This window comes from Anastrepha obliqua, chromosome 2 (assembly GCF_027943255.1).
Source record: "Anastrepha obliqua isolate idAnaObli1 chromosome 2, idAnaObli1_1.0, whole genome shotgun sequence".
Taxonomy (NCBI): Eukaryota; Metazoa; Arthropoda; class Insecta; order Diptera; family Tephritidae; genus Anastrepha; species Anastrepha obliqua.
In genome coordinates, this window is record NC_072893.1 from 2,909,718 (window position 1) to 2,934,077 (window position 24,360).

The following is a 24,360-nucleotide window of genomic DNA, read 5'->3' on the forward strand; positions in this document are numbered from 1 at the left end:
TCTGTTCTTAGTCGACACTGATACTTATACTAGGTGCTCAATAAGTTTTGCGGTTCGGTAAGAAAAACACAATTTTATGGTTTGAAATACACTTTATTGTCCAGTATAGTCTCCCTGAACATCAATACACTTGTTCCAACGAGATAACAATTTGTGAATTCCATCACTGAAGTGAGAATCTGGAAGGGCTACAAAATACGCTTCCACAACTGTTATGACCTCATCCTTTGATGAAAACCCGTTCCATACATGGATTTTTTTAGATCTGGAAACAGGCCAAATCTGGTGGATGCTTTACAATTCGAACTTTAATTCATGCATTTTAGCCACTGTATAAATACTCTTGTGACACGGTGCATTGGCCTGATGGAAAAGAATTTTTTTCTGTTGCAAACTTTTTCACGCATTTTTTCCTTCATCAGATCTAAAAGGTTGAAATAATATTCCGAATTTATTGTTTTACCAGTTTGCAAGTACTCGACAAACAAAATTCCTTTCGCATTCCAAAAAACTGATGCTAATACCTTCTTGGCCGATTTCTGGACACGTACTCGTTTCGCAGCCGAAAACGCTCTAAATGTTGCTGAGGAAGTCGAATTCGATTGCGGCACCCATTGTGCACAAAGCTTCAGTCCAAATATTGCTTACACCACCGAGGGCTTCTACTAAATCTCTTTTAGTCAGACGACGATTTCCCAATATCGCATTGGAATTGTATTTTTGTATTTTTTACCATTTCTGGTGTTGTTACTGTTTGTAGACGTTCTTGGTCTGGATCGTCTTCAAAAATTTAGATTCCTTCAGATTCCATTATTCAAAACACGGCTCTTAACAATGATATGGAGGATATGAGGAAATGTTTAAATGTCCACCATGAACACATCTACAACTAAAATACGCCAAACAGTCGAGACACCGAAGTTGAAGGTTGTTCAGCAACACTTTACGCTACAGCAGTAATATTCGCGATAGAATGTGCCGTTTTTGGTCTCCCAGTCCTTTTTCTATCCGCGACAAAACCAGTTTCTAACAATTTTTTCACCAACCTTTGAATTGTCGACTCATTCGGATGATTATTTCCACCAAAAAAAAAAAACACGAATTCTGCGTTATGTTGTTCTTAAAGATTGACCATTTTAATTTTAAGTTTCAATAATTTTAGCGCGTTGACTTATTATGTAAGGGGGCGTCCATAAATTACGTGAGATGTTTAAGGGGGGAGGGGGTCGAATCAAATCTCATCTAATCTTACGGAGGAGAGAGGGGGGGTCTCGGCAAATATCACGCAATTTTTTTTCTGATTAAAAGAAAAAAAAATTATACTATTTTGGTCCATTATCCAGATTGTACATGCTTAAGATTTAATCTTAAGCGTAATCGTAGTATGATTAAGATCATTCACTAATTCGTTCATTTTTATGCGTGCCTATTTAATTTTTTTTTTAGTTTTTTAACGAGCGCGAATGTCAACAAATTTTTATTAAGAATTACAAAGTGAAATTGTTTTTAATTTTTTTTTAGGTTGTGAAATGCGATGACCAGAAGTGCTGCAGCCCACGCCGGAGTGATCTGCATATGATTCTTCACGACCGTTTTCTGCCACCTTCATACCCTATCACTCAGGTTGATGGACGTTTGACAATTCCGAACTTTAAAGAACATGACGGAAAGTCATTTGCTCCATTTCTAATACGCCTACCGATTCAACCGCTGAATGCCTTCATCAGCACGCCTTATGATCTCTATTGCCCAAGTATACGTGATGATTTAGAGAAAAGATGCTGCAGTACATGCGGTATTTACTTCGCATCTATCACAAGAGCTGCAGAGCACAGGCGAGCAGCTCACATTGCACCAGCTAAGCAAGCGCGTATGTTCCGCAAAGTGCGACCCTCACGGATTGTCACAAGACGAGCTAATGAGTTACTGTGCGCAAGCGTCAACGGCTTAGAATGGCTAGATCAGAACGAAGTTGAAGGAGCAGATGATTTTACTGAAAATCATATGGACATGTTGGTCCCAATAGTCTCTCTGGAAACCGCGCATGATTCTCCATGGACTGAATTAGAGTAGATATTTTTTTTTTAATCGCAGTAGTTACAATTTAAGTCTTCTATTGTTAACTTTTTATTACACTTATAACTCTCAGCAATATTGATTACTAGTCTTAACTAGTCGTAAATAAAAGCACGAAGCAAATTTTTTTTCTTTTTACAATAACAATCCAACGCGTTTACATAAGAAACCCACATTTTGAAAAATCTCACGTGAGATTGGGGAATGGAGGAGGGGGTTGAATAAAATTTCACGACATCTCACCAGGGGGGGAGGGAGGTACAGAAAATTTAAAAAAACACCTCACGTAATTTATGGACGCTCCCTAAGTATCCATGCCGAAAATTGTACATCTGCCTACTTGTAAAAGTATATTAAAATGTCAAAGATGTCATAAAAAGATACCGTCTAGGAATTATCACTACTGACATGTAGGCGTCACTTCTGAAAGACACTTCATATGATATGATGAGCATTAAAAGCGGTACACCAGCGCCCTAAGTATAATAACTCCGGATAAGCAATATCTCACAAAATGCCAAACACAACATAACCATCATCAAGCATCAGACAGCTAATCAGCGGATGGATGGGCGTGCAAATATCTACAAACGGCGCGACTATCCTGCAGCTAACGTCTAGACTAAAAATTACATGAACCTTATCTCATAAACTCAATCGCAGAACAAAATAGGTATACAACAACAACATTGCTGGCGATCACAAAAAGTGAAAAAACTAAATAGGTGGGGGAAAATTTAACACAAAAAACATGCAAACTGGCGCCTGCAATGTAAGAAGTGAGAAACTGCATGCAAATTTGTGTGCCTGCAAACAACGTAACGCATAACAGTTACAACAACACCAACGGTAACCGCACTTATAAATATCTATATTACATGCATGACTACGCACATACACACATAAGTACATAAACACAGCGGTTAACTGGCACACAAGCACACAGGCACAGCGTCGCTAAAACAACCGCCATGCAATAACTCACCTACAAAATGTGTCCAAATTCTTTTGGGCATTTTGCGTCAGATTAAGTTCCGGATACGCTTCATGCTCTTCCAGCAAAACTATCTTCACGACGACGATCTCGATTAAATTGCCAATGCTGGGATCCTTGTACAGCGCTGATACCATATTCATTATGGTAAGTAAATATGTCTCCAATTTACTATGGAAAGCAACCATTGTTGCATCTGCCACTATTAACGCTTCCACATGACGTGGGCTGCTAATTGAACGTTTCGTGCGTTTTCTGTTTTTCATTTTCATATTTTGCCGGTCGTCCTCATTGTTATTCTTAATGTTGCCAATGTTAACGTTTACTGTATCGGCGCTGCCTTCCATACTGAAGTTAGGGGTTAAACTGAAATCAGTGTTGTTATCGGCGATAGCAGCTTTAATCTCATCTGATGCAGTCTCATATTTAAATTTAGTTTGTGGTAAATGTTGTGTCTGTTGAAGGTATTTCCTGTTACGTCGCTTTTGCATCCTTTGTAATAAGTTTTGATGTTGATGGCGATGCTGATGATGGTGCTTTCCGCGCAGATGCTGTCGCCGCAATTTTCTACCGCCTTGAATTCTAACCTTAACGAATGTATTTTGTAAACAAATTAAAATCTGCTCCTACGCTTATGCTGCTGTTAGAAATTTATGAACTTATTATTAGAACGAGAACACAACGATCCAATTTCTATGTCAAATCCATCACTCGTTGAGTTCGTGGGGTATAGTTTTCGAGTTGTCGCCAAATAAAAGATTTTGGTTAAATCAAAAAGGGCGATCAACGAAATTGCTAATATCTGGCGAATTCATTAATTCATAAAAAGGCGAATTCATTAATTAATAATTGGCAACACATATAATTAAAAAATAAAAGAAAATAAAGTAAAATACTATTTAAAAAGTGTACGTTGACTTATTTTTTTATTTGTTTGTAAATATTTATTCCATACACAGAACGAAAATATTATGAGACTACAAGCGTTTGCTTTTAATTTTAAAGAGTACAATTTGGTTTTAGAAACAAAAAAATATGGCGCGCGGAAAAGCTTTAACTGAATTTGAGCTGGGCCAAATTTTAGCATGGAGAGAGAAGCCTTACAATGCGAGAGATTGCTTCAAAACTGAAAAGAAGCAAAACTGTGATTTTGCATTACTTCCATTCGAAAGAAAAGTGCGAATATACCAAGTGGTAGAAAATCAAAACTTTGCGCTAGAGCTGTTCGGGAAATCAAACGTTTAGCTATATAGCTATAAATAAATCGCACTTGTAACGTTAAAGCGTAACAACTCAAAATTTCCAAATTTCAGTTTTTTGCAAGAAAACATTGTACAGTGGTCATCTCTACCCACTGTAAAAATCGTTCAGTAGTTTGCCTAGTCTTTCATTAAAAAAACCGTTATGACTCTCTCTTGGTTTTCAGAATGACTTCTTTTGTCTCAACTAAAGAGTTACATTTTTCGTTGTCTCCAAGTATTTGAACAAATTTGTGTCACATAAAGTGTAACATTTTGAATTGTGCCTGTTTACAACCAAACGGTTTGTTTAAAATATACCACTAAGTGTATAAAAAAATTTCAGGAAAAGAGTAACAACTCAAAAATTTGTTATTTTAGCGCAGCTACTAAACAAATAAGAGTGAAACAACCGTTATATTGTTTTTAATGATATTTTCGTGCAATTACATATGTATTTTTTTCCTTGTAGTATATTATTAATATTTACGGAAACAGTTATTCGTCTCTTCTGAAAATGTTCAGATTTTGAGTTGTTACGCTTTAACGTAACAAGTGCGAAATAAGTAAATCAAATAGCCCTACTGAAATTAAACACTCTCTCAATTTGAAATTTACTACCCGTCGAATGCAGCAATTTTTGCAAGCGGATTCTAGTCTAGAATACAGGTATGTAAAACTAGTACCTACCTAAGCATAAGTTAACCAGACGAGGCAAACAGGCCAGATTGATATTTACAGAAAAGTACCAATTTTGTGATAGATGAAGTGGGAAGAGTAAAAAAAAATTCAATTTGGACCACGGAGACAACGGAGGAAACGGAGAGGCTTCAGTCATGGTTTGGGCAGCCATTAGTGTCAAAGACAAAACGCCAAAATGTTTCATATCCACAAAAATGATTAGTGCCAAGTATGTAGAACTTCTAGACGATCTGATCGAAAATGTATGGGCAATACTTTCTCAATCAGTTTTCGAAAGTTTGATAGCGTTGATGGCGTATATAATTGGGGCGTATATACATATATATTTGTGGCATGCGTCTTAATGTTGTTCCACAAACAGAGGGACCTACAGTTTCAAACCGACTCCAAACGGCAGATATTTTTATGAGGAGTTCCACATTTCCAAATTATAAACTAACTACAAGAATTATATTTGTTTATTTTATTATATAAGAGCATTGGTCTTATACTTTTTTTCGTTCTATAGATTTTACTTTTCTTAATAATTATTTTAAGTTTAGTGAAATGTTTGCTTATTTCTGGATATTTTTAAAATACTCATCATTAAATGTTTAAATATGAAAGACATAAATTGTTAGCCCTACTCTGATAATAAAAATAAAAGAAATTTATTTGGACTAATAATTTTTTGGTGTAGTTTAGTTGTTGCAATTTCATTGACCTTTTTGAATTTGGTGAGGATTTTCAGCGATCGATTTTACATAAGAATCGGATATTGGCGTTCTTGCACATTTTTTAGTAGTGTAACTGACTCTGAGCGCAAATTTTAGTTGGATTTCTTTATGGATTATGGGATTAGCTTTAAGTCTTTAAATTCTCAAATAAAAGTATTATACTTCTACGCCTTTTGATGTAGAATTAAAAAATATTTAACTATAATTGTATATTTTATGTTTCATACTTTTCCCTGCGCTTGCCACTCCAGCCGCGTCTCCGTGTGTATTTTCGGCTCCTTAGTTCCACAATTGCTGACCAGCGCTTCTCGTGGTTTTTGTTTTTGCCTGTGTTTCCCACCGTCAGGCGATCTATTGTTATCCTGATTCTGAAAATATAATTACAAATAGAATGAATGTGATAAGTCAAAGGTATGCCACCAAGAGATTATAATTATTATATTAAAATATCCCACTATGCATAAATAAAAAAAGAAACAAAGCTGTTTCAATATTGATTTTCATAATAAACTTTTTGTAATCGGCAAAGGCTTTTTATTTTCAATAGATTACATATTTAAAAAATTAGTGGCTCAGCTGATTATTTTTATATGTATTTACCTTAAGTTTCAGAGACGATTTGTGAAATAAAACGTGAGGGTGTCCATTAACTGTGTCAGCGTTATTGTACTTTGAGGGCTCAATGTAGTATTCATGATTTTTTGTTTTTATATGGCCAACCTAGTATTGAAATATTTTATTTTTAAACAATTATTTAGAACAATATATAATTAAACTAACATTTTTGAGCATAAAAACTATAAACAGAAATTTTAGTCACAATCGTACGTAATCGTATAGCGAACTAAAATTATATATTAATAAAAAAAATACTTATAATAAATAAAAAACGATAGTATTTTCAGATTATACGAGCGTTGCACTCATTTATTTTAGCTCAGTATCCGATACGCATTGGTTCTAAGCTCACTCGGATCAAAAAACAATTAAATTTTGAAACGGTCTTGCGATCAATGACTACAAAAGCAATACAAACAAGCCAGTTTGCGCTTGTATTGGAGGAGTGAAAATATTTTTACTGAAAAAATGACATGAGCAGTGCAATGTAGCGGTGATAATGTCGAAAATGTCGATAAAACCAAAGAAATAATCGAAGTTGACCGGCATGTAAGTAATCGTATCATCTCCCAGGAGCTAAATACCGACTATGAAACAGTTTTAAGCCAATTGTGAAAAATAAAAAAAAAAATAAAAAAATGGATTTATTTTTCCTCAAACGAATATAAGGTCCCACGAGCATTTAAAAATAAAAAAACTGTTTTTGTAGTTAGTATTCAACCACATTCCGCTAAACAGCCGATAAGTCGCCAATTTTCCAAATTTGTCAGAAACAAACTTTATCAAACCCAAAGTGCCTTAAAATAAGTTTACCTTTCATGTAAAATTATGACTATGAAATTAGAGAGTAACACAACAAAAGATTCAAGACGCAAACTTGAATGAGCAACAAACGGTTAAAATGAGATTATTTAGAAAATACCGCTGAACCTAAAATTACAGTAGTATGCATTTAAGGTCAGAGGGTCAGACCATCGATTCTACGTTACCAGAACGACCTGGATTTATATAGGGCCGAGGGCTGTCGCTCCAATAGCATTTCCTAAACATTTATGGAGATTGTTTATGCTGTTGCAACAGCAACTACCGGATGCAAACAAGGGTGCTAGATTTCAAGGCTTGCTCTTTAACTATGGTGAAAAAGAAAATTGTGAGTGAACTTTGGCTGCCACGTATCTTTGTGATTCCGAATTCTGCACGATCATTTTACATGTATTCACACATCCGACCAATCAGTCGTTGCTCAGATAGCAACGAAGTGTCATTGGTTAGTCTTTTTCGTATATCACTAATACAACACATCCCAGTGTTTTTGTAAACACCCCCCAAATGACGTCAGTCCATCAGCTGATTCTGTTAAATTCTCTCAGAGCGGAATAACGGTATGTTAAAGAGCTCAGCTTTAAAATCTTTTCAACATGGGATGCAAACGAGCAATTTATGATCAAATCCTTTTAAACTATGTACTATTTTCTAATTCATTATCGATAAAAATCTGGCTTCTTTCTTTCCAAACGAAACTCACCAATCCTTCGCAAGTTGATATCGCCACATTCGATTCTGAATGCCCACGTACTTTTCCGTGAAAATGACAGTCAGTGCTTCTTATTTCCCTTTTACGAGTCCGAATATCACGTCGATGTCTCTCGATTACAAAGTTCGGTGCCATGAAATAAGTATGCGGTCTACATAATGAATGATAATTGCACAAATGTAATATTATGTAAGTTTACTGTTGACAATTAAAACTGTCAAACAGGCAATGTTAAGAAATAAATTATATGAGTTCTCACTCTAATTCGAGATGTATAGTTTCATTATCCATATCCAGTCTGTAGTGAACTTTACCAACTCTTTTTGCCACACTTCGACGACGTCGGCTATGTTCATGGCGATAATTCTGATCGTGGCGAAACTTCAAGTCGTGAGTTAAAAATACGCCACGTTCATTTACTCGCTTTGGTATAATTAGCGTGCCTGATTTGAGCTCATCAGAGTGCAATCCTAATCACAGAAATAAATTTAAATATGTCAAGAACAGTAAGACATCGCTGGTATTCCCAACAGGTGCAGTTTACAAAATAATAAATTTAGGTAAGATTAAATCATATTTAAATAAATATAACTGCCAAGCTAAACTTTTACGGAGGCAAACATTTCTACTTACCATACAATATATCCGCTGCAGAAGTGCCATAAATACATAACCATTGCACAATGGAGGGTAGAATGTAGGCAAACAGCTCCATTCCAACTGCACAAATCTATTAATACCAGTTAAATACTTTCATCCCAGCGGATAGCTAAAATTGTCACTGTCACAGTTGTCTCTCTCTTCTCTCCTTTTTCTTTAGTTTAATGGGGAATTCACTTTAACCGTTATCAATGAGATTTTGAACTTCGTCATTTAACTTAAACATGGCAATATTGACATTCTTTAATATTTCACATGCATATGTTTGTATGTATTTATATTTTGAACTCACTGAAGAAACAACTGAAATAACAACTGAAACGATATCATTTTTATTTACAGCGGCAGCCGCAACCGCGACCAAGACTATCATTCCATTTCCCCTTATTTGATGCAGGCCCACCCCACTTCCCAACTGAGCAATAAAAATTAACATGCAAAACCTCGAAATACTCTTGGAATAACAGTAGACTTACCGGCTGTTTGATTAATATTAATGGGCCAATTATTCATAAATTAATGATTTAAATAATTAAATAATTAAAAGTCGTTAAATTCTAATATCACCCCAAAAAAATATTTAATATTATAATCGGCCTGGACAATTGACGCAGCTCCTGGAGAAGACGTATTCCTTCCTATATTATTAAAAAACTGTGCTACATCGTTAACCCCACCATTAACAATTAGATTTAATAAATCTCTGAATTCTGGTAAATTTTTACATAATTGGAAAAAATGTTTCATCACACCCATGCATAAGTCTGGCAGCAAGTCGGATCTGAAAAATCTCTGGTATGCCTAAACTCTTTGAAAAACTAGTTCATGACTTGATTCTCTTCCGAATTTCAGATCTCATATCGCCTTATCAGCACGGCTTTGTTCATGAAAGATCTACTCTTACAAATTTAAGTTTATTGCAAGTATTGTGTCACAACAATTTGAAATAGGTCAACAATGCGATGTCTTATTCGCCGTCTTTTCGAAAGCGTTCGATAGAGTCAGCCAAAGTATCCTACTTAAAAAGCTGGGTTGAATTGGTCTTCGCTTACTAAAGCTTAAATATAAAACCCGATGCCATCTAAGTTACCTCAGGTGTGCCTCAAAGTAGTCATCTCGGGTCACTATTGTCACGTTTTTGTGGCATCGCATTGTCTGATGTCTGCAGATGGCTTGAAAAATTGCAGTCGTATAGAGGCGACTTTGGGGTGCATTTTTATGTTTTTTTACAAATGGAGGGACTGGGAGTTTTAAGCCGACTCCGAACGGCAGTTATTTTTTATGAGGATCTTTTTCATGGCAGAAATATACTCGGTGGTCTCCCTAGGGGACCCCGCTTTTAGGAAAAACCTTTTCTATCATTTGGTGTTTCATACATAGACATTCAAACCTATGCACTTCAGATTGGTAGTCACGCACTAATTCATTCGGCTACAGCGGCCGCCTTGTAGTTTGCCTACATATAAAAGTAGTTGTCTTTCGTTAGCATTGCCAATATTAGAAGTGCGAAGAAAAACTGAATCTGTATTGTTTATAAGAGGCATAGCCACGAATCATATCAAATGCCACCTCTTACTGAAGCAGCAATATCTTCCATTTATCTTATTATAAGACCAATTTTAGTCTAATGAACAGCTTACACCCTGTATAAGACAGTCTAAGCAATTTTGTAAAAAGGTAGACATATTCTCTAACTCACGAGAGACTTTTAAGTCCAAATTTAATTTTTGAATTGTGACTATCGCATCTTACCGTATTGTTTACCATATATTATTGTATATTTAAGCTTTAGTATTATTAATCTATTTAAGTTGTACTCGTAATTGGTGATAAGGATAAACAAATAAAGGCTCATTAGTTTAATTCATTTTGCCATTTTCAGAGCCTGGTGATAAAATGAAGCAAAGGGCCGCCACACGTCCTGCATCAGAATCATGGTTTTCCCTCGGATTCATATATTTGATGCCGAAAAAATGTTGCAGTACTTATCAATTGTTGTAGTTGTCACAATGGATTTTCATAACATAGAAATTTGCACCAATCTTTTTAACTGGTACTGGCATAAGTTTCAATGACCAAATAATTGTATATATTGTTATAAATATACATCTAAAATAATATAAAGTTCATAAAACCGAATCTTCAGTTATAGCTACAAGAGTTTTGATATCATTACGGAAAGAATATGTCACTTGCAGTAAGAATTTCGTATTTAAATTTCCAGATCAGCCATTTTGACTGGTTTGGCAAATCTAGTGATAATAGTAATTCAATTTAAAGGTGGCAGTATTGAAAATTTAAATTTACGTCGTGACTGAAACCAACATCCTTGTCGCGAAAAAATGTCATACATTTATGGGCTGGTGATAATATCTTTTATATATAAATATTTTCCTTACAATTACGGGGAATGCTGCCGGTTCGTTCCGGTAACCTAGAGCCGACTGCAGCTGAAGCGGTTTGTAATCTGGCCCGGCTATATTTTAATTTCGAAACTGGAATATTTCGTAATCTGTATACTTGAAGTTATAAGTTTTATTCTTTAATAAACTCCATATTAAAATTTACAGCCGATTCCAGCAAATAATTTCGATAGCCGCCAATTGAATGTTTGACCGCTAAAATTGAAAGGGATATAAAATCAGATACTAGTTCAAATATCGGAGATTCGGTGTTATCGTCACGAACATAAAACAACAAAAATTGGAGCTTTTTATCAGAATGGCATTCCACTTTTTGTTTATCATTTTTCTTCAACTACAACGCAAACTTTTTCATGCCTTTTTGTTTCCGTTTTATTTTACTTTTATATATTTTTGTCACTATCAAATGATCCCTAAGCACTCATAAGCTAGAATTTCCTATTATCAATAACAATTAAAACAAACGAAGGTAATAAGATTTTAAGCATATCTACGACGAAAAAATCGGATGTGCTCTTGCCAACACCTCTATAGATTCGCCTTGACATTTTAGTTATAACAGTTTACAATAGTAAGTTTTTAAGAACTGGAAACGATTCTATTAATAGAAGAATAGGTTTGTCTACTGAAAAACTCGAGTGGTATTAGCAAGCGGAAAGAAAATTTATAATTAAGCTCTTTGCACAAAATCGAATTGTCCACTCGTCAATAGTGCATGTGTACGTATATACTCATTGATATGCAATTAATACATAATCTATAGGAAAACATCTCATAGCAATACATAAAATTTACTGTTGCCTATAAAAGACAACTTCCATCTGGGTAATTATTATATTCGTCTCCGGCAACAGATCATTTGTTCATCTTTCATATTCCAATTTCAATTGCTTGGCGCCAAGATGTTGTTGCTGCATTGCAATCACAATGCGCCACAACAACTTGACATCAACGACAGAAACAACGAAACCCCATAATTGAAAGGCAACAATTTTAGCTACTGCAAGTAGCAGACGAAATAATATAAAAACTTATAGCAACACCCGTAATAACAAAGGTTTTCAAACAATTGATTGTATCAATTACCATTGAAATTGAGTGATTCTTATCCAGCGAGCGGCTCTTCAACGAACCGGCGACACGCTGTTGACGGTTCCCGACAAACGGGAGACGCTGCCGATGTCTGCTTGTACATTGCAAGTCTAAGAATTTTAAAACATTATTGCATACGTCTATATGACAGTCATTCAATCAGGCAGCGAGGCAGCGAAGCAGTCAAGCAGGCAGGCCATTCAAGCAACTCATTGACTACAAAGCAGCATACAGCGACCTATACGATAATGGAAAACTATGGCGCCTTGTAGTCATGATGATGGTGTAATACAGTGACAGTCAAACCAAAATTTACATTACAAAAGAGTTTAACCTAGTAAATACCAGAATAACTTTAAAGGGAGAGTAAAAGTGATAATATATTTTAATGATTATTTCTTGAATCCTAAAGAAATCAAAAAGATACTCATCCTATAAGCTTCAACCTTTAAATAAATATAGAAAACACCGTTATGCAAGCTCTAATGACCTGTATATTATAAGCAAAAATATACTTTTTCTTTAAAATATTTTATAAACAAAAACAATAATTGCGTAAATAAAAAAAATAACTTTTTAGCCCAAATTTGGTGTTTTACTTGTACAAGTTTATATATATGTACAAGTGTGAAAGTTTGTTTGTTTGCAGTTTATATTTCATACATGAAACTTTAGTGGGTTACATGGGTTAAGTACGTCTGGGAAGGTTTATGAGTTTATTTAACTCACTGTTGTCGCTCTGATCGGTCGAGATATTACAAAAACACGTTTTTATGGTTCGATTCAGTTTATATCCGAGGTTTGTGTGAACCTCTTTAAAATAAATGCATTTGGAAAAATATAAACGCATAATTTAAGGAGAAGATGTGGACAAGATATTAAAAAAAAAAGTTTTTATGGACCGATTTTTAATTACCCAAAAAGAAATATGTTTAGAAAATATATTCCAGTTTGTTTAAACTCACTAGGTAGAGCTGAAGTAGAGACGTTTATAAGAATATCTTCGTACTCACGTTGACCAAAGCTCAAGATTTTTGGTTTGTAAGTAAGTACATGGTGTCCGTTGGCAGAATTACGAGTTTAAAGCTAGATTAGGTTAGGTTATACTGGCTGGCCGAAGCCACGCAGGGACCATTTTGGTGCATAACGATACCGGGTCAGAGTCTTATTTTTAGCTAAAATATGCATCGCTCGGGATGCGCGTACTATTCGCGAATTTTAGGAGTCGCTCAAGCTCCAGTCCAGGGATACATTCTAGCCTTTCAAAACTGAGAGCGACCAAGTCGCATAGTATAATTTTCGAGAGAGCCGGCTCATAACATTTCCTACAACCATCATTTAAAGCTAAATAAAGAAAGAATTACTGATGAGAACAGTATAAGTATTATATATTTCAATAACTTCAAAGAAGAAAAGTGCGGATTTTTTTGTTGACTATTACGTCGGACACACTTTTGGAAACTGGCAACCGAAACGGCTTATCAGTTTATTCGGGAAGAAATCTCGCAGTATCGCCATGGGCTATCTAGCAGTGGGCACCTGAAGCCATAGATGTTCTCTCATTATTGGTGGAAAATAATCGTTTAGTATGAGCCGATAAGAGACACCGTCAGAAGTTGTTTGCCCTCGACAATTTTCAAAAGGTATGGTACAAATATTCCACTCCTTGACAATGCAAATAGTCACTTTGGGGACTGTATAGTGTCTGTTAATGTTTTAGTAGTGTGTTGCAAAACCTTCGTGCTCTCTCGGATATACATACATACTCGTATGCCGTGCCGGCTGAATAATGTGGTGCGATACCTCCTATACCAGGGCGCAACAACTTCATAAAAAAACTTTGGGCACTGCCTGAATTTAAACATCCGTAAGTTCATCCATTTTGATTTCCAGGGTGTGATTATTGAAATTTTATAAATTAAGGATCACAATTAATGAAATTGCACAAGAATCATTAGAAAACTAAATGCGGAGTCAGCGAGGTACAAATCACCTTAACGTAAAAGTGAATTTAGTTATTTAAAAACGAATACCATTTCAGTTATACTGATTATTATTTATGCACTCACACTAAACTAAAATTTAACATATTTTACTCCAGGGATTTAGTAAGAAAGCAGGTTTACTAAGTCTGGTGAATTGCGCAAAACGAAAGACAATGGTCGAGCCTACATCCTTTATTTGGTGTGCGGCCACACTTTTCCTCCAATGTGTACTGCGCTACAAATAGAAGGACCTACAATATTAAGAGCTTATGCATTAATAATAATATACATTCGAGCATGCAAGAGTAGCTTTTCTTAGAAGCAAACCTCACAGTGCAAGCAAGCCTACCGTTTAGAGTCGACTTAAAGCCGTAAGTGATTTAGTTTGTAAAAGAGCACCAAAACGTATACTACAAATTGCATATATGTAAAAACAAATCTGCAATCTACTTCAAACGATATCGGCAAGGAAAACCTCCAGAATTCAGAAGCATACAATTTCGGAATTAATACTAATTTGGTGAATGCAAATCAGACCGGCAACGACTAGTATTTCACCAATTTAAATGAGACAAAAAGCGCAATCTAGTAAAAAATTTGCGACCAAGTCACGCGTGATTGAGTGGGAAGAAGTTTGCCTAAAAAGTGGAAGATTTTCATGTATACTAAATAGAACTAAACTTCAAGCAGAGATACATTTTTATTGGTACTGAAAGCTCTTGGTTTCTAATGAATTGATATTCCAAAGCACAAATCCCCTTCATGGAAATGAAAAGCAACGTCATAAGCAACTAAGCATTGTACTTTCCTGCAGGGTTGATGATCTAAGAGCAGCAAAAACTCGGAATATTTGCCCACAATATGTGAACGTAATAAATACAAATAAATCGCTAATAAACGTCATTTTAAGTAGGCAATAAATTCTAACATTTCAGATTTTCGCTGAGAATCGGAATGGTAGATAAGCGAGAGATTTAACAATCGAACATTTACACTTACCACCTGTCGGATATGGATCTCACTCTAAACGTTTGACGCCAACGTTCGCTTTTGTCAGCCCCCGCATATTCAAAATGTTGCTATCATTGTTTTCGGATATGATTACTCATGGCGGAGCAGCAAGCAGTTGCTTCTTCAAATTTGGTGCTTTACATTGCGCACCAACAGAACGAGAATTCATGGATTATTAAATCACATGCATTCTGCTTCGCTAAGACCAAATTATCTCTACTTGTTGACACCTAGTCATTTTTCATATACAGTAGAAGCCCGATAAGTGCAATACCGATAACTGCAATTTCGCGGAAAGTACAATTCGATTTTGAGTCCATAGAAAACTCGAAAAGAGCAATAAAAAATTGCAATTTTCGGGCGCAAAAGAATTCTTGTTCGAAGAAATTTTTTAGTTAATACGGCAATGTATTTGCGTTCATCACGCGCGAAGACACAGCTTTATAGCTATGCACAGTTATGGTTCTCGGAATTATTGCGACCAAAAACACTGTTCTCACGCTTTGTGATTTTTGATTTTTACAAATAACTGTAAAATTGTAGCGCTGATATCATAAAATATGGCATCGAATCGTTTGTGACATTCAACACGCGTTAGTTTCAAGCTGGTTCTTGAGAGTAAAACAATCATTCGGAGTTTGAATCATTTTTTTTTTGCTTTCATCAAATAAAATCATGGGAAAAGTGAAAAAGTATCTACATTTTCTTACATTGAAAGAAAGAGATGAGATTCTCCAAAAAATTGAAAAATGCGTTAAACAACGAGATCTTGCATTCGAATACAAAGTTAATTGCGCAACGATTTGCCGAATAAAAAAACAATCCCGTTCATTAAAAGAAAATGCATACAATTCATTTTCACTTGAAAATAAACGGAAAACTTTACGGTTTGACAATCATCCAGAGCTCGAGAAGCGTTTGTACCAGTTTTTCATGAATCAGCGGCGACGAAATGCTCCTGTTTCTAGCTTGATATTGAAAAGCAAAGCATTAAAAATATTTGATGAAATAAAAAAGGATAGAGAACAATTCAATGCAAGTGATGGATGGTTTTCACGATTCAAGAAACGCTTCGGACTTCGCTATTTGACTGTGACTGGTGAATCGTTATCTTGTGATCCAGAAGCCATTGAGAAATTTAAGGAAAAATTGACGGCGAAAATCGCTGAAAAAGGATATGTAACATCACAAATATATAATGCTGATGAAACGGGGCTCTTTTGGAAACTTTTGCCAAATAAAACCTACGTTTCGAAAGATGAAAAGAGTGCTCCAGGCAACAAAGTTTCAAAAGATCGAATCAGTGTTCTTTTGTGTGCAAATGGTGATAGCAGCCACAAAATAAAACCATTAACGATCGGCAAATCTATGAATCCGCGTTGTTTTAAAAATTTTCGTCTGTTATGCTAGCAACAAGACTGCTTGGATGACGCGGGATATTTTCAAAAAGTGGTTCTTTGATAATTTTGTCGAAGAAGTGAAAAAATTCGCCAAAGAAAATGATGTTCCACCCAAAGCATTACTCTTGCTGGATCAAGCCCATCTCATCCGCCCGAAGAAGAATTAGTTTGTGGTGAGATCGAAGTGATGTATTTTCCGGCCAATTGCACAGCGATTTTACAGCCAATGGATCAAGGTGTTATTAACTTGACAAAAATTCAATACAAAACATTGCTAATGGAAACCATAATTAGTGAAAAAGATTCTTCATTACATGAATTATTGAAGAAAATTGATTTGAAAACCGCTGTGATAATGTTGAGCCAAGCATGGGCAAGCAATTGGGTTTTGGAATTAGGAATAGATGAAGGTGATAGTAAAGCCAATGAACCCTAAGATACTACTCAAGACGAAACAACCGAAAAAGCCCAGCATGAATCGATTTTTGGCTGTGTCAATTCAATTTTGAAATGGGGTGAACAGAACGATGTACTGTCATTCAATCAGATCGCTTGTTTGCATGATATCGGATCAAAAGCACTTGAAAAGTGTTACGAGAAAACGCAATCGAAAATAACAAAATTTTTCCAAAAAAAATAATTGAATTTTGGAGCACACACTCATATGTCCTTCCGCATTGATCTCTTTGTATTAATTTCAATAAATATGTGTTCATTTTTCTTGAATATAGACCTTTTGAGCTCATTAATTGCATTGAATAGAGTTAAAATATTTTTCCCTAGGTATTCCTCGATCCACAGGAGAAATTCGCAAAAGTGCAATTTTTCGCTAAGTGCAATCATTGCTGAAATTTTCCAATTGTACTTATCGGGCTTCTACTGTACATACATACTTATGCATGTATGTGTGTAGATTGATGCGATTACTTTGAAAATATTATATACTCAAATATGTATTTTATCTTAATTTGCCTATTGACAAACGAAATCCCCTGTAAGCGCAAATTTTTCCTGGACTAACATTTTTTTACACCTTCGCTTGTGTAGTGGGAATGCTAAGCTTTATTACCGATTTAGACGTTCAGAACAATGGTGTGGACTTTCAGTGAACTTGTAGATATACATATATAGCACATATACAGTGTAACCTCTCCTAACGGACAACTCTATTAGCCAGACGCCTCCCTTGAGCCGACATTTTTTTCTATACCAAATCTAGCAACGGCAGAAGTTACCCTCTTTCGAGTGAACACCTCTCCTCGACGGACAAAAACTGACTGACGGTGAGTGTCCGCCCAAGGGAGGTTTCACTGTATATGTAACAGAGATGCAAAGGTAAACCGGTAGAGTATGACAACACAACCTCTTTCCATACACTTTTGTTACGAGTATATTCAAAATTAAAAACTCATGTTTGATTGTTGTCGTTGCTCGAAAGCTACCACCTTCAATAGATAGCCTTGGCCTTAGCAATAAGCGTCTAAGTCGACATAAGAATGAATTTTCATTCTGACATTTTTATAAAAATAACAAATGTAACGAAATGTGATTTCAAATTGACATGTCGTGTTAAATTATTTCGTCAAGGCATGAACGGAAATGAGAATAATACGAAAAGAAAAGAGTGCTAATATCTTCCCAAATGAATATATTTAGCCCATGGAGAAAGCATTGTAATGTGAGCTAATACGGACGAATCGAATTTGGATGTGAAACAGATTGATTGTTACGCTCTACGAATATTATCTTGAGGGTGACATCACTCTTATTTGTTAGTAAAGGAGCGCCTCGCTAGCAATGATTAATTGAGGACTTGAATCAACCTTATGAACGGTTGCGACTTATTGCAGGTCATTAAATTAAAATTTAGTTCCATAGATCGATAGTCCTGGCAGCTAGTACCTACATAATTATTTGAGATTTTTTTCAAATACTAATTCTGAATATAAAATATAAATATACATATATATGTTTAATTTTACTAAAAAAGAACTGACCACAACAGTAGTACGATTTAAAATATGTAAAATATTCTGTTCTACAATTTATTTCCGAATTTACCTGTACAGTTGCCACGTGTTGAAAAGTTAACAACTCGTGTCTATTCATTCATTAACTATGTCAAAATGGAATTGGTCATTTTTTTTATCCACTACATTTCGATCTACTATTCACTCTTTCGCTACGGGTTTAGCTATCGTTATTTAGGCAGCCAATCATTCATTCATGCGCGCAATAGATTTTGTGAATGAAACGTGAAGCACCAAGCGACACTATGAATGCAAACAGCCGTGTGCGTATACATTTGGCGACGTAGCTACAGCCATACTTACGTATTATCATATTAATATGTATATAGGTACATACAATTTTGTGTATGTAGGCGGCTTTTGATTTTTTGTGCTTATGAGATCAAGCGCGTGTTATATCGATATTACGTTGTCGAGCCTCAGGAAAATATATACACACACGGGAAAGCATACATTTGTGTGTATGTATGTGCATACAAATTTGTTATCCAGTCCCAGTGGGTAAATACACTAGTCCAAGAGAATTATTTGATTCATCTTCGGTGGCTAAACAAACAGCCAACGATAGAAAAAAGTGGAAAACATTGACTTGGCATAATCGGCGCTTAAGCCAACAATAATAATAATATCAATCTTCTGTGGATTGTTTTGGATGACGGGAATTATTACTTGGTAATATGTATAATATGGCGATACATTTACCAACTGATTGTTTGTCCAACGAATTACAAGCTTTGAAGAACGCTGCAAAAGACGGTTACTTTACACAGAAATTTTAAAGGTAGCCTAGTTTTAACCTAATCGCAATGAATTGCAGTTCCCAAAAATCCTCACTTGCATTCTTTAATACAAAAAGAAAAATATCACTTTTACATTAAAAATGTATTATGAATAAAATGTACTATAGTAATTAATCTTTTATTTAAACTAAGTTCTCTCGAAAAGTTTTTTTCTTAAGGTAATTATTTTTTATTATCCCAAAATTGTTTGCCTTGTTGTATTATTCAGAATTTTTGATATAAGAAGTATAGAACTATTATGAGGCATATCTGCAAAGCCAGCTGTCCTAATCCAAGTAAGCACATCTTTTTGGCATAACCAAAGTAGCATTCAAAAATCGTGTATTTCCATAATCAATGCAGAGTAGACATTTTCGCAGGAGGTTTTGCCCCTAAAATTGTGTTCAGTGATGTTGCAGGTTCAGGTTTAGTGCAGTCAGGGCGAAAAATGGTATTTATAAAAGGCAGTCGAACTAGCCATATAGCTAAAATGATTTATTGAGACTTTGGCCAAACGCCAGAATATTGCGGATTGTCTTAATTATAATTTTTTTTGTTTCATTGCCTTAAAGAAAACAACCGTTAGAAGGCGATTATACTTGCCCTAGTCAATATTAACTACCAATCACAATTTACGAAATAAGTTAGCAACGATAGCCTGAACCGATCCAAACTTAAACCGACGCTTATAAGGAGTGACATCCCAGAAAAGTTAACTAACTTCGTGAATATGGCATTGCAAAACACAATCAGCAAAGTACTTGCTCACAACGACCTGGCAGACTCGTATGAAGTAATCTCGGGAGTTAAACAAGGCGACGCGCTGTCATCCTTTGTTTTCAACGTAACGGTGAACGATGTAATTTGTCATTTGGATTCTCAGAAGGACGTCTTCAACAGCAGTATACAAATATGTGCGTGCGCAAGAGATGTTACAACACTAAAAAAAGCATTCAATGATCTAATTTAAATATCTTGCCATAAAAGAGAGGCTACAAGCAGCAAATAGGGCGTACTTCGCGTATGTAAAGCTATTCAAGTCGAAACTCCTTACAAGGGCAAAACATCATAAAATACATAAAAGCCCACGGAATACGCTGTCTTGGACACTTAAAAAGAATGCCAGAACAAAGAGCACCAAAGGAGCCTGCAAGACACAACCGTATGGAAGCGAACTAAGGGCAGACCAAAGAAAATATGGGTAGATGCAGTTATCGACGATCCTCAAAGAGATGAACATGCAAAACTGCTGGCGCTTAGTAGCGGCTCGAGAAATGTAGAGGAAGATAGGTCCGGAAGCAGGGGTCCACACAGGACTGTCATGCTAAGGAAGAAGAAGAACCACTATTAACTTTCATATACGAGTGCATAGGTATTTCAAACTCATTGTATGCCACTTCTTTGTAAATATGTTCCTCCATAAAATGGAACAACATCAAGACGCACACCCCAAATAGGAGGAGAAGCTTCGGCCAAACACACAAAAAGGGTGTACACGCCAATTATACATATATATATATATATATAAAATATATACTTGTTTGTACAATGACTCACTGCCAAAATAATGCAGCCAAAATTTTAAACCCAATAAACAGATTAATGGAAAATAAAACAATTTTTTGACAAAATTAATAAATCAGTTGGTAATACAACGTGTGTTTATTACAAAACAAAAAATACTTTATTTAGAATAAAAATAAATAAATAATTGGCGCGTACACCCTATTTGGGTGTTTGGCCGAGCTCCTCCTCCTATTTGTGGTGTGCGTCTTGTTGTTGTTCCACAAATGGAGGGACCTACAGTTTCAAGCCGACTCCGAACGACAGATATTTTTATGAGGAGCTTTTTCATGGCAGAAATACACTCGGAGGTTTGCCATTCCCTGCCGAGGGGGGACCGCTATTAGAAAAATGTTTTTCTTAATTTTGGTGTTTCACCGAGTTTCGAACCGAAGAATGGTAGTCACGTACCAACCCATTCGGCTACGGCGGCCGCCTTTACTGCACTTTTACGGCTTTATTAAAAATATATTAAAATTACAGATTAATTTAATGTAATCGCCCAAGACACTATACTTTTCAACTTTATTTGTAATCTATTTAGAATCATTGTTATTGAAATTGTTATTTTGCACATGGTTTCCCCGCACTTACGCCCAATAATGTGTTAAGTGGGAGAAGATCTCGGAGACACAACAGTTTCATTGTTCCAAAATTTAATTACCGAACATCATCTCGATTTCTTTTCATTTCAATTATCCGACACTGTGGACTGGACTTAACAGATTTATCTACAAGCCACAAGTCTATTAAGGCCATTATTAATTCTTATGGCTGGTATAAACTTAAATTTGTGCTTAGTTGCTTCAAGTAAAGTGGAGGAAACTGCTTTAATAAAATACTACTAAAGAAAAAGTATTTGGAAAGTTAAGTACAGAATTACACTCGACTTTTGTTTGAGGAAATTGTAAGAGCAGTGATCGAAAAATGGCGTAAGGAAACCACCTGCAGAATCACTCGACAATTTTGGCCAACTGTCAAAGCTAAACGCACAGAATCTCTGCTAAGCCAAAATAATCATAGTCTTGACACACTGATTTCCATCGTATCGGGGTACTACCTAATAGGCAGACATGCAAACTTCTGCAAAAACTGTATAGATGAGGAAGAGCTGATCTCGCACCTCCGATGCCATTTTCTTGCTCTATCCAGACGTAGATTTACCATTTGAGGTAGGCAGTTTTTTAATGAATTGAAAGATCGCTATACTATGGAAATATAAATATTAAAATTACAAAAAAAATGAAGTCGGTAGCCAACCGTTATAGGCACACATTTCCGGACTAAATGCAAAAAAGCGTCAGAAACCGACTTCTGATGGCATGACCATAGTGTTATGACGACCAAGGCTACGCTCTGCAGACGAAATTGTTCCACCTAGGCTGATCGGAGTCCTGAGTCTACTACTGATCTACAACATTTTGGGAAAGTGCAGTTAAGGGGCACCTGCCTAAAACTGATCCAAAAGAGTCGATATATTTAACCCATCAAATCCTTTTAGTTGCTTTTTTCAGCATACAAAGGCGGAAAACTGCAGCGTTTACTCCACAATGCATTTTGCTTACAACTTTTTTCTTCTTTCTGCGTATTTCTCCTGCACCCGTACGTCAACAAAAATAATTCTCATTATACCACCTATTCAAGCTTCTAAGTTGAAAGTTTCGTAAGATCATGTACTTCTTAATTATCCGTCATTGTTCTTTCAGCCAAAAACTAAATTCATTCATTGTTCAATTGTAATAGAGAAAGAAGTCGCTTAGGCCGAGAGAAAAGAAAATTATACACGCTTATAAAATTAGCAAACGAACCCTAGGAGTATAATATTCGTGACTGACCAATTAAGGGGGAAATATTAGTATTAGATAAGTAAGATAATTCCTTTCTAAGTATCACATACCGATATTTTGGACTGTTTTTGTGCTGCACGAGGCCGTGGGCGCCACGCAAAATGTTGTAGTTAGCCTTGAAGCCAATATTTAACAATACATGCAATTGTTTATCATCCCTAAATGCATACATCTGCGTACACTACCACACCATTTATGATAACTGCAATTGCTATTTGACAACCTCTGACTTTATAAGTGCAACTTCATACAACAACAATGTGTAGTCCATAGAAAGATCAAATTGTTGACCGATTAATAGAATATCACTTTTAGTTTTTATTGAGTTTAAGAAAGTAACAACATATTTCAATGACAATTTTGAACTGTTCTTGGTGCAGCTATTAATTGCCACAAGCGCATCCCAATCTAAAATTCGATGTCACACGTTTTCGATTTCCTGTTGAAGGCCGAACACTTTTGTATTGCGAATGTTTGGAAAATTTTAAATATTATATTAGGAATTAGCACAATATTTGTCACAAAAATTCTCACAAGCTATAATATTTATCTACACATGTACATACATACATACACACATATGGTACATGCTTGTAGAGATATGCATATTTCCATACATATGTACATATTTATTTTTATCCATGTGTCTCCAGATTTGCATTAGCACATATTTTTCATTCAAAAGGAATTGACCATCACAGGGTATTTGCAATTTTTGAAAGGGATTCAAAAATAATAAATCATACATATGTACATACAAACATACATATGTGCTCTAGCATCTGGCATAGATTTGAATGTCGTGATTATACCGATGCATTTAGTGTTTTCGCTTACAGTCGCTGTTGTTTGTTTCCTGGAATTGTTCGTGTTTGGCTGTTCCATTGGAATGCAATTTAAGGTGCTATCCTTTAAAGCTAATTTTCACAACTCTCCTATTGCATTCAAATGTATTTGTTTTTACATTTGCTTAAATGCGAAGCGGTATACAGCTTTCCTAACTGTGTTTCAAAATGCACTCCTATTTTATTAGCAAATCGACGGTCACTGTCACTGTCACTGCCACCGCCACTCTCACTGTCACTGTCACAATGTCGTACAAGTTTAAGCGCGATGTTTTCGGCCCGGTTTCCAAAATTCTACTGAGTGAAAATAGACAGAAGTGCCTGATTTAAAGCATTCAATCGTTCAATCGAAAAACATACGTATTGTTACTCAATATTTAAATAAACACACATACAAACAAGCGATCGAGAAAACAAGCGATCAAGACCGATGGCACAATCGTGTGACCAGACCATCCGTTTCTCTGCTCCCAACGATCAAGCAAATGCAATTTGCCGGGTGCTTTGCTGCTTTATCCACCAAGTTCCAAAGAGCACAAATGATACAAGTGTCGTGCTCGTGTTTCATGGCGCCTTATACTTTTCCATATACACGTATATGTATGTGTGTATGTACATACTTGCATACATTTTCATACATACAAATATATATACACATGTTTATGCACAACACCCATACTTATTCCCAACAACAGAGCGCTTCAATTCGTATCAACACCATTACCCTGTAGTAAAAACTGAAACAGGTTCATAAAGAAGACTAGTCCTATATATGTATAGGGTGAATCAAGGGTGATAAAGGTCTTTGACAGCAATTTTTTCTTATATGCTAATGAACTTATTTTTC

General features: G+C 35.6%; 1 protein-coding gene across 11 annotated transcripts in view; it reads right to left on the minus strand.

Moving 5' to 3' along the window:
• The window catches only part of LOC129239521 (A disintegrin and metalloproteinase with thrombospondin motifs 12), a 33,132-nt gene extending 9,207 nt beyond the window's left edge, over nt 1-23,925 (minus strand). The window contains exons 1-8 of one of the 11 annotated variants that reach the window (XM_054875052.1): nt 23,506-23,789; nt 22,719-23,107; nt 8,512-8,841; nt 8,138-8,348; nt 7,870-8,029; nt 6,327-6,446; nt 5,954-6,094; nt 3,062-3,657 (exon numbers count right to left, since the gene is read on the minus strand). In XM_054875052.1, coding sequence (XP_054731027.1) covers nt 3,062-3,657; nt 5,954-6,094; nt 6,327-6,446; nt 7,870-8,029; nt 8,138-8,348; nt 8,512-8,593 — 1,310 coding nt within the window. In that variant the 5' untranslated portion in view covers nt 8,594-8,841; nt 22,719-23,107; nt 23,506-23,789. Of the gene's footprint in view, nt 1-3,061; nt 3,658-5,953; nt 6,095-6,326; nt 6,447-7,869; nt 8,030-8,137; nt 8,349-8,511; nt 8,854-12,047; nt 12,068-22,718; nt 23,108-23,426; nt 23,442-23,505; nt 23,790-23,908 lie in introns of those variants that run through there. The other 10 variants (XM_054875057.1, XM_054875055.1, XM_054875056.1 and 7 more) reach the window with 10 other exon arrangements.
• Nucleotides 23,926-24,360: the final 435 nt, after the last annotated feature.